The sequence below is a fragment of the Danio rerio genome, chromosome 12, assembly GCF_049306965.1.
Source record: "Danio rerio strain Tuebingen ecotype United States chromosome 12, GRCz12tu, whole genome shotgun sequence".
NCBI lineage: Eukaryota > Metazoa > Chordata > Actinopteri > Cypriniformes > Danionidae > Danio > Danio rerio.
The window spans coordinates 45954939-45966398 of NC_133187.1; the positions used below are offsets into that span (position 1 = coordinate 45954939).

The following is an 11460-nucleotide window of genomic DNA, read 5'->3' on the forward strand; positions in this document are numbered from 1 at the left end:
GGAGGTCAGGGAGGACGAGGAGCAGGTTTTGTTAGTTGGCATATCAATCGCCTAGAGCTGTTGGCAGTGTTTCTTGCTCTCCGCCGTTTTTCTCCGGTGCTGGAGCAGCAACACGTGCTGGTCAGGACGGACAGTACGGCGGCGGCGGCATATATCAACCGCATGGGGGGTATGCGCTCTCGCCGCATGTCTCAGCTCGCCCGCCGTCTGCTCCTCTGGAGTCACCCGCGGCTGAAGTCGCTGCGCGCCATTCACATCCCAGGTATGCTCAACCGTGCAGCCGATGTGCTCTCACGGCAGCAGATTTACTCTGGAGAATGGAAACTCCACCCCGAGTCTGTCCAGCTGATATGGGCGCGATTCGGGGAGGCCCAGATCAATCTGTTTGCTTCCCCCGAGAACGCTCATTGCCAGTTGTTTTATTCCCTGACCGAGGGCTCTCTCGGCACGGATGCACTGGCCCACAGCTGGCCTCGGGGCATACGCAAGTATGCGTTTCCCCCAGTGAGCCTGATCGCGCAGTTAATGTGCAAGGTCAGGGAGGACGAGGAACAGGTTCTGTTAGTTGCGCCACTCTGGCCCAACCGGACCTGGATATCAGAGCTCTCCCTCCTCGCGACGGCCCTCCCATGGCAGATCCCTTTGAGAAAGGACCTACTTTCTCAGGGACAAGGCACCGTCTGGCACCCTCGTCCCGATCTCTGGAACCTCCACGTGTGGTCCATAGACGCGAGGAAGACTTAGGTAACCTGCCGCCCGCGGTGGTTGATACCATCACTCAGGCTAGAGCCACCTCTACGAGGCGCGCCTACGCCCTGAAGTGGAGTCTATTCACTGAGTGGTGTGTCTCTCGCAGAGAAGACCCCCGATCTTGCCAGATCAGTGTTGTGCTCTCTTTCCTTCAAAAGAAGCTGGACAGTAGGCTGTCGCCCTCCACTCTCAAGGTTTACGTGGCCACCATCTCCGCTTATCATAGCGCGGTAGCTGGCGGCACCATGGGAAAGCATCATCCGGTTCCTTAGGGGTGCTAGGCGAATTAATCCATATCGCCCCCCTCTCATGCCCTCTTGGGATCTCGCCCTCGTTCTCACGAGTTTGCGATCCGATCCCTTTGAACCACTCGAATCAGTATCTCTAAGATTTCTGTCCCTGAAGACAGCTCTGCTGGTTGTGTTGGCCTCCATCAAGAGGGTCGGGGACCTGGTGGCATTTTCGGTCAGTGACTCGTGCCTGGAATTCGGGCCGGATTACTCTCACATCATCCTGAGACCCCGCCCGGGTTATGTGCCCAAGGTTCCTACCACCCCCTTTAGAGATCAGGTAGTGAACCTGCAAGCGCTGCCCCCGGAGGAGGCAGACCCAGCCCTTTCTTTACTTTGTCCAGTTCGCGCTCTGCGCATTTATGTGGACCGTACTCAGAATTTTAGATCATCTGAGCAGCTCTTTGTCTGTTATGGCGGTCGGCAGCAGGGAAGTGCCGTATCGAAACAAAGATTATCCCACTGGAATGTTAATGCCATTTCACTCGCTTATTCGAGTCGAGGTCAGCCGTGTCCCCCGGGAGTACGTGCACACTCCACTCGGAGCGTTGCATCCTCTTGGGCGCGTGCATGCGGCGCCTCTCTAACGGACATCTGTAGAGCTGCGGGCTGGGCGACACCCAACACATTTGCAAGGTTTTACAATCTGCGAGTGGAGCCGGTTTCCTCAAGGGTATTAGGTAACCCTTTGGTGATTGAGGAAACAACTCGGTAGGGTGTTGAAACACGCTTGCTGCGCCATTCTCCCTAACACGGAGGTACGTGCGCCTTTTTATCTGTCAGTAAAGTTCCCCGTCAGGTGAGCCCTGCAGATTCCTCCATGGCCCCCAGCACTGACTCAGCGGAGGAGTCACTTGCTGGCCCACTACGTTGTAGGTCTGCCCGCTGGTCAGCCCGCGTTTTGGGTATAGGTGCCTGCTATGCGTGATCCCCACTAGGCGATCCCATATGCTTATTCCACCACGGTTAAGTCCCCCCCCTGGGCGGACCCGTGTCTTCCCTCTCCGCTAACCACTCTTTTGCTATGCGTACTCCCCCAACAGACATCAGCATAGGTAGAATTATCTAGATGCTCACGACTTCCCAAAAAATATATCTAAATCCGTAAAACTTCTGTTGAAGTAGGATAAATTAGGGCCAGGGACATGTTGGAGGACCGCGCCTCCCATGATGTGGGTGCGTCACGCTTGCTTGACTATCCCCTCATCGGGGGCGTTGGTAAGGTGCAGTCATTATGGCGCTTTCCATACTTCTCCCATTCGTGGATTTAATCCACTCTATGGCACTGAAGTTCCCCAACCGAAGGGGAACGTTCGAGGTTACAGAAGTAACCCTTCGTTCCCCGAGGAGGGGAACGGAAGTGCCATACTCCGTCGCCATAATGACTGTCCCTTAGCTGTTTGAAAGTCTCTTCAGCTTAAAAGGATAGCGTCTGCTGGCTTCAGGTGTGCTTATATGCTGGGATAATTGCCGATGCAGCACACCTGCGCAAGCTTACGCTGCCAATTAATTTCATTCATTGGCCCGTTCAATAACTCTCCAGACAAGCAGCTTCTGATCCGAATCTCCCATTCGTGGATTTAATCCACTCTATGGCACTTCCGTTCCCCTCCTCGGGGAACGAAGGGTTACTTCTGTAACCTCGAACGTTTTATCATGATTCATTTTGATGTTGGTTTTACTATAATACTGTGTATTATAGTTTACACAAAAATGTCATCATTTACTTACTCACAAGTTGTTTTAGACCAGAAATTTGGGTAACAGCTGCCGGTATCCACTGATATCTACACAATTTTTTCTATTTTATGAGCAGTCAACAATGTTTTGCCACCCACATCCTTCAGGATATCTTTCTGTGTGTGTTTGTTTGTTTGATATTTTGGAAACCGTTGGAAACTTGTAACTACTGACAGCCATTGTAGGAAAAACAAAAAAACATGTAAATGGTTACATTTTTCAAATCTTTTGTATTCAACTGATCAAAAAAAAAAAAAAAAGAAGAAGCTCAAACTGGTTTGGAAAAATTAATTAAAGGGTGAGTAAATGGTGACAAATTTCACGTCTGGGTGAACGTAAATGATTAAGATAAAGGTAACTTTGAAAGAAAAGAATTCTACAAGTTCTCCTTGTAAAGTGACATTCCTGTCTTCATAAGATTCTAGATCTACATCTGCATCATTTTAATTCACTGCCATTCTTCAGGCCAACATGACCGTTTCCTTATGCTTGTCTAAACAATACTTAAAAATATCAGTGAACTCTAATGAGTGTAGAAACCTAGGGTGGATATCAGTGTATTTTACTTTTATTTGTTTTATTCAGTTCATCACACAAAGCTACTGTAAGATCACTATTATGGTGAATTATTGCCCTTTTGAAGAATGTGTCCTTGAATTACATTAATAACAGACTTGATTCGTAAGATCAATTTTTTTGATGTTCAACTGTCTTCATATTTCTGCAAGAGACTTATATTACGTCTGAAATAGACTTATATTACAGCTGAAAGAGACTTATATTAGGCTGAAAGAGACTTATATTACGGCTGAAAGAGACTTATATTACGACTGAAAGAGACTTATATTACGACTGAAAGAGACTTATATTACGACTGAAAGAGACTTATATTACAGCTGAAAGAGACTTATATTACAGCTGAAAGAGACTTATATTACAGCTGAAAGAGACTTATATTACGGCTGAAAGAGACTTATATTATTTCTGAAAGAGACTTATATTACAGCTGAAAGGGGCTTATATTAGACTGAAAGAGACTTATATTACGGCTTAAAGAGACTTATATTAGACTGAAAGAGACTTATATTAGGCTGAAAGAGACTTATATTACGGCTGAAAGAGACTTATATTACAGCTGAAAGGGACTTATATTATTTCTGAAAGAGACTTATATTACAGCTGAAAGGGACTTATATTAGACTGAAAGAGACTTATATTATTTCTGAAAGAGACTTATATTAGAATGAAAGAGACTTATATTACGGCTTAAAGAGACTTATATTAGACTGAAAGAGACATATTATTTCTGAAAGAGACTTATATTATTTCTGAAAGAGACTTATATTAGACTGAAACAGACTTATATTACGGCTGAAATAGATTTATATTAGGCTGAAAGAGACTTATATTACGGCTAAATAAGACTTATATTACAGCTGAAAGAGACTTTTATTAAGGCTTAAAGAGACTTATATTACAGCTGAAAGAGACTTATACAGCTGAAATAGACTTATATTACTGCTGAAAGAGACTTATACAGCTGAAAGAGACATACGGCTGAAAGAGACTTATATTACAGCTGAAAGAGACTTATATTACAGCTGAAAGAGTCATATTACGGCCAAAAGAGACTTATATTACAGCTGAAAGAGACTTATACAGCTGAAAGAGACATAGTACGGCCAAAAGAGACTTATATTACAGCTGAAAGAGACTTATATTACGGCTGAAAGAGGCCTATTGTTACGGCAGCATCTTTTCTACTTTTTTTATGTTCAACTTCATGTTGCTTGGCAGTCCTTTTTTCACCAGCTCCTGTTGGATCTGAAACAAAGATGAACAGACAGATCAACTCTCCCCATCTAACCTAATAGTGCTTAAATTGTATAAATAATTGTATTTGTTACCTGCTGCAAAACAATCTGCTTGTTTCCTTCATCTGTAAGGTCTAGGAATGAGGCAAGCTTCCCTTGAAGTCCAACAATTTCATCTAAAGTGAGACACATTCTAACATTGGTTTCTAATATATTTAATTTCTGGGCATGAATATCACATTTGATTCTGCTTAACAATCTGATGGTAATAAGCTGTAAGAATACTTTTATTTGTGTTTGATCCAGTGTCTACCCTGAAGACATATCTGCCTGGAACATTGACATTACTGAAGGTCTTGAGGTCTGAGATGGAGCTCCCGCTGTTTGATCCAGAAATCACAAAGTAGTCTGTGGAGTAGGCCGTATCATAACCAGCCTGTACAACAATATACAAAATTATCTACTGTAAAAGTAGGGTAAGAAAGATTGAGACAGGACAGGTTTAAAAAGCACTTTTTTTAGAGGACTTTTTTTTTTTTTTACCTGTACAGGATATCCTGTTGCAGCAACATCACCATAATTCATCAGAATAAAAGAATAACCGCTGCCTGAAATTAAAACCACTTGAAAGAAGGTTTCCTGAAAAAAAAAGAATTATTTATTTGTTAGCAAAAACACTGTACCTTGTGACACCCGAGACCAGGTTTTAAAATCCTAAATGATTTTTATAATCCTAGGCTAAAATCTGTACCGTTTGATAACTGGTTTGACATGTTAGCTGACCAATATGCACACATTTTACCTCTCATAAAGTTCTGTTAGGGTCATATGTTTTTTAAAGACACATTCCTGCAGTGTGAATTTGACTACAATGACCATAAAACCAAGAACTGATAGGTTTGTATGCCATCTCACTGTATTATGACAGGGATAAAAATATATTGAATTAGAAAACAAAAGCGCTCAGGGAAAAAATGAATGAATGACTATATATGTCTATTGATGACTATAGTCAAAGACTCTAAAATACATGACATGTCACTTGTATAGTTTTGAATAGTGAAAAGTGTAATGTTTAATATGGTGTATGAAGCCCCATCTACTAGTATAGGAGCCAATCATAGATCGTTATAGATTGACGTTTATACGGGGGAAAAGCTCAAACCAGACGTGTGCTTTTTCAACAATTGTGTGGTCGACAAACACACTGGATTGTCAGCAAATACCTGCTTTACATACATGGGAAATATATCCAAGTGAAGCTTGTAATCTGTGCTTTTAAATGAGCCAAGTGCACTTGAAAACAAAAGTTTTTTAGTTTTGTAATCTGTATGAAATGAACATGAGGTAGAGTTCGTTCTGTCAAACTCAGAGACCCTTGGGCACAATGTCTTGTAGTTTGCCCCCTGCCTAGCCGCACCCCTATAGTTAAATTAAACATAAGATAAATATAATATTTTTTGAAAAAATTAATCTATAATATTTTGCCCGCATTTTTAAAACAAATGATATACACTGCATATATTTCTAGTCTACAAAGATTTAGCTTATTTTTAAAGCATTTGAAGCCCATTTTGAAAAGAAAAAAAAAAAACTAATACAACTAGTGACAAATAATGGATTTTATTATACTTGTTCAAGTTTACTGAAGCAGTACTAAAATATATATCTAAGGGTGTATTTAAGTTATAACTTCTACAAACTTGGATATAACACCTCTCCAATCCAGTTCTATGAATCTGAGTCCTCCATAATACACACACTTATTAATGATTACTACTTGACTTCCTCATGATGAAGAGTAGGCAAAATCTGATATGTAGTGGGAGAAAAAAAGAGGAATGTGTTCATCAGATGATGGGTTCGAACCGGGTTTATCATCGATCCTGTCAAAACATGTTGCCATGCGCTTTATGAGCTACGCCAGTCACGCTGATGTCTGTTGCGCTCTTTAGTTACGTTGTCTCTTTCAATCAAATGGTGATGGGTGTGAATCGCTTAACTAGCTTATTCCAACAAAGTGCGGTATTTGAAATTAGCCTAAATAGACACTCCAAAATCAATTTTTTTTTCCCCCCTCACAGAGGCCCCAACTGCACATAGGCCCCTGGGCCTGTGTCTACAATGCCCATTGGTTAATCCGGCCCTGCAAACAGCCTTAAATGAGGTTGGTGTCGGGATGTCGTTCCTTTCGACTGCACATGTGCATTAGCTCGGGCACCCTGAAAATATGGCGATTTAGTTTGATTCGAATGTTTAGAAACGAAACCTAAAAGAAAGTTGTTGATTAATTTTATTGTAAGTTCTAAATATGTAATGCAATCGTAAGCTGGGTAAACAGTTTTGGAGAATTTGATGTTTCGCCATTCAGACAGAATGGCCGAGCATACTGCCCAAGAGGCGTTACAAAGATAGCCGCAGAGTGAAATGACTTGCTTTAAAGCAGATATGTTCAAACTCAGTCCTGGAGGGGCGGTGTCTTGCTGAGTTTAGCTCAAACTTGCTTCAACACACATGCCAGGAAGTTTCTAGTATGTCTAATAAGAGCTTGATTATCTGGTTCAGGTGTGTTTGATTAGCACTTGAGCTAAACACTAGCTAGTTTAGACACATCTGCCTTAAAGGGACTTGGCTATAGCCTAGTTTTGTATTATTTTAGACATGATCAATTAGATTTTCACTGACAGTCAAATTCAGTATTGTTTTAGCCAAGATGTTAAAATGTCTTTTAAACACAAATTACATGGTGGTGTACCTTGTTCAAAAAAACAACAACAACAACAACAAATGGACACGGAACACATGGGAATTACTTTAAAATTGATTGATTTTGTGTGATGAATTTCATTTCATTGTGATGGCATAAAAAAAATCCTGGTGAGTTGTGTGCGTCTGTATTTGACGCATTTTGATTGTTGCAGTCTGCTGTTATGACATCTGAAATTTTAATTATGGGGATTGCGGTAATGCAGTGTGACAAGTGCCTTGGCTTTAGGTACATGCCATTCTCTGTTATTTTACTTTAGTTGTAGGCTACTCTCAAGTGAACAATCACAAGCTACAGCAAGTATTGTACTTTGCATTGGAATCATCTTAAAAGTGTCAAAAAAAAAACTGTTTAAACTTCAACTTACTGTGTTCGAGTTAAAATAAGCGACTTTATCCCACGTTGCAACAAAGACCCAAGAAGCGGTGAAGGTCAGATTTGGGAAATAATTGTTTATATCCTGAGTGGCACTAGCGAGAACACTTCCACTGGTGTACTGATTATAAGAGACGACTCCTCTCGCACTGTTGTCAATGTTGGTCCAGAGTCCAGCAATTACATCTTGACTTCCATTAGCTGGAAATGAGTTGGGAGCAAACTGTGAAGAAGCCTGGTTGAATGTGAGGAATCCATTATTATTAACCTGAAACATGAGAAATAATGTCAAAATCAGCTTTGTTTGATCAGAGATAGTGTATAAAACATCAAATAATCAAATTTAGACCTTAAGACATAGTCAAATCCTTACGTAAATCTGCTGGTATGTGAGACCAAAATACTGAAATGGACTAAACAGCGGAATAACAGAGGAGCTTCCATCATCAGCAGCAGGATTTAGTAAGTCTCCTGCTGCTGATCCGAATGAGTAGAATGATCCTGCATAAAGAACAGCGTTATTTTTAGCAGAACCCACCGGCTACCTTAAAACAATGCAAAAAATATTACTATATCATGAGTAAACAACATGTTTCAGATGACAGACAAAAAATATAGAAAAAATATGAAGCAAAACATTTGCTGTACCATGATTAATGTGGTCTAGTTACATAAAAATATCATGTGATTACTGTGATGCAGCTCTAAACGGTGCTATTAAAATAAAGATTAATAATGCTAGCTCAAAATAGAGCAATTAGTAAAAGTAACAAAAGCCTTTAAAGCAGTGTTTCTTAACCACATTCCTGGAGGAGCACCACCTCTGCACATTTTCCATGTCTCCTTAACCAAACACACCAGATCATCAGCTCATTAGCAGAGACTGAAAGACCTCAAATGGGTGTAGCAGACAAAGGAGACATCCAAAACATGCAGTGCTAGTGGGAACGTTGGTTGAGAAACAGTCATAAAGCACATTTTTAATAGGCATAATAACATGTGACAATTTGTTAAGGAAACATTGGATTACTAAGCCAAAATAAACTTGATTATTTTTACCACCTTTCTTTTACTTTTTGCAAAAAATGTACAGTAAAATGCTGGTTACCTGGTAAGACCGTGGTTGCTTCTGTAGTCATTTCTGAACACATACAAATCCCATTTAAAATCTTGTGTGAATTCACTTAAAATGGCATTTTTAAGACTGTTAAGTGTGTGAATAATTACCTACGGCAGTTGTGAAAAACTCTGAATAAATAAACAAACACAAACACTATTAAACCTCATGAACTCGCTTGGCGTAAAGTTTTTTTATAGACACAAAGGGCCTTATCATACACCCGGCTCAATGTGGCAGGAGGTGTGATGCAAATGCTGTTTGCTAGTTTCAGCTGGACGAAAGTGTCGTTTTGCAGCATGCTGTTTAAATAGCAAATGCATTTGCGCTCACATGTGTGCTTATTGGCATTCGGGTCTAAAAAAGGAGGTGTGTTAAGGCGCATTGCTGGCTCGTTGCTATTTTGAGGAACCATATTAGACTGCACAATAGACCAGATCAAAGCAGGTCTAGTCCAGCGCAGGGCGCACTGCAGCAAACATTGCTTACACATTGCTTAATACACACAGGATGTACAGCAATACACAAATATCTGTACAAATGAACAACAATTAAAGGATTAAAATATTATAAAATTTTTATTTTCTACATAGAGATATAAACCACAGCCTCCATGCCTTCTTCATCTCGGGGGAGCTTTTTTAGTTTATTCATGACAATTTGCTTTTGTATAATGTTATTATGATTAGTAGTATTATTTATTATATGCATATTTATATTTGTTTTATTAAAATCAAGCTTAGATTTGTCCACCTCTCAGGTTTTGGACCTTATGGAGCAGCAGGTGTATTTGGATAATTTTCATTTATTCATTTGCTGGAAATTAGAACTGAATTTAATAATAGTTTTAAACAAATCTCTGCGCTTAACAAACTAAGTTAATTATGTAGGATAATGGATGTCTGTGTGTACAACACGTTTTCTTATCCATGGAAGAGAGCGAAAGTGAAAGTAAATTCTTTCATTCTCGCGCTGTAGATGCTCTGTTTAACAGTTTTCTCGCTAGTGAAGTGTTCAGTTTTTCCTCTTACAAAGTCTGTCATGTAAATAGCAAATGCACCATGGTGCGGCGCAACTGACTCTTAAAGGGAATGGGAGATGAGACTCTGATTGGTTTATTCTCAAAACACTCCTATAACTCATCAAGAGAAAAAGCACAACCCTGTTAGAGCAGATTTTTCCGCTAAAATAGCAAAAGTGGATTCTGACATGCCATTAATGCTTTTGCGCCCTGCGCTTTAGACTTTGCACCTGGATTGTCAAAATAGAGCCCTCAGAATTCTCAAGTTTATATCGGCGTACTTCTGTTAAATTGGCAAAGTTTTTAAAACCGATGTAATTCAAGTCATTTAAGTACCTGTTACTTGTGTCCTGGCTGTTAAAGAGAAAGAGATAATATTTAGAGACAGACATGAAGCAACAACACCACCAACAGCAACAACAACTACACTGTGAAAATGCAGGATCCTAACATAAATCAGTTAAGTTACAAATGTAAGTGAATTGAACTTAAAACAATTAAGTTGTCCCTACAAAAAATCTAAAAATTGTGGTTTCAGCTCATTTTAAATAGTTAGTTTAAACAAGCAGCAATTTTTATAGCAATAATAGCAATAATAATAATAATAACAATAATAATAAAATAAACTTACAGAGTGACAGGACTGACATGAACATCAACAGATGGAATGAACGTTTCATGATGAAGTCAGAGATAAAAGAAAATAGAGGAGTCCTTCTGTAATGAGACAATTTTATTATTCTCACTATAAAAATGCAGTTAAAAATGGTGTTAATCTGAATATATATATATATATATATATATATATATATATATATATATATATATATATATATATATATTTTGTAGCGAGGCAGAGGGAAAACACAAACACAGTTAAATGGTGTTACAAACAATGCCCCGGAGGGTGCTTTATTTACAAGTGTAAAAGGGGTGAATGAGTGCTCTTCTTAAGGGTGTGTGCTCAAGTGCTCCGGGGAGATGGTGAAGACTGGTGAGAGTTCTGGTGTTGGATCGGTCACGAGCTGGATTCGGCTGTGGGAGAGACAGAGAGAGACAAGCGTTAGCGCAGGGAGTCATGTGGAAATGAAGCTCAGTTTCCTCCTGTGTGGGGCTGGCTTTTATCTCTCCCTGGCTGATGAGGTCCAGCTGTGAGCGATCCGGTGCTGATGAGTTTCCAGCTGGGGTGAATTTGTGACCAGGGCGACGTGGTATCAGCAGACTCGCTACATTCCCCCCCCCTTAGCGTCGTCCTGGTCCTGGGTATTCTGCGAAGAAAGAGCAGTGTGTTGAGAGGGGGGGTAGAATGTTTTGACAGACCTGCCCATCCTGACCAGAGCCGTGAGAGTCCGTCTGCGTTTCCGTGGGAGGCCCCGGCTCGATGTTGGACGTCAAAGTTGAAATCCTGGAGCGACAGGAACCATCTGGTGACCCGAGCGTTGTTGTTCTTCGCTGTAGCCATCCATTGTAGCGGGGCGTGGTCGGTCACCAGAGTGAATTTCCTGCCAAGGAGATAGTACCTTAGCTCCAGGATTGCCCACTTGATCGCCAGGGCCTCCTTCTCCACTGTTGCGTAGCGGGTCTCT

At 40.8% G+C, this 11460-nt stretch overlaps 1 protein-coding gene and 1 long non-coding RNA gene across 2 annotated transcripts; both read right to left on the bottom strand.

Annotated features, from left to right (window-relative positions):
• Positions 1 to 2688: 2688 nt before the first annotated feature.
• Positions 2689 to 8913, bottom strand: LOC101883761 (sushi, nidogen and EGF-like domain-containing protein 1). Its single transcript, XM_021480419.3, has 10 exons — positions 8845 to 8913; positions 8110 to 8237; positions 7729 to 8004; positions 5138 to 5233; positions 4880 to 5030; positions 4688 to 4770; positions 4422 to 4604; positions 4150 to 4279; positions 3958 to 4086; positions 2689 to 3588 (listed from the first exon to the last, which is right to left on the bottom strand). The coding sequence occupies exons 1-7, from the start codon at positions 8885 to 8887 to the stop codon at positions 4524 to 4526; spliced, it is 858 nt and encodes a 285-aa protein (XP_021336094.1). The 5' UTR covers positions 8888 to 8913; the 3' UTR covers positions 2689 to 3588; positions 3958 to 4086; positions 4150 to 4279; positions 4422 to 4523.
• A 50-nt stretch (positions 8914 to 8963) lies between these two features.
• LOC137496847 (uncharacterized) lies at positions 8964 to 10592 on the bottom strand. The gene is made up of 3 exons (XR_011017476.2): positions 10506 to 10592; positions 10211 to 10228; positions 8964 to 8984 (listed from the first exon to the last, which is right to left on the bottom strand). It is a non-coding gene; the product is annotated as an uncharacterized lncRNA (long non-coding RNA).
• Positions 10593 to 11460: the final 868 nt, after the last annotated feature.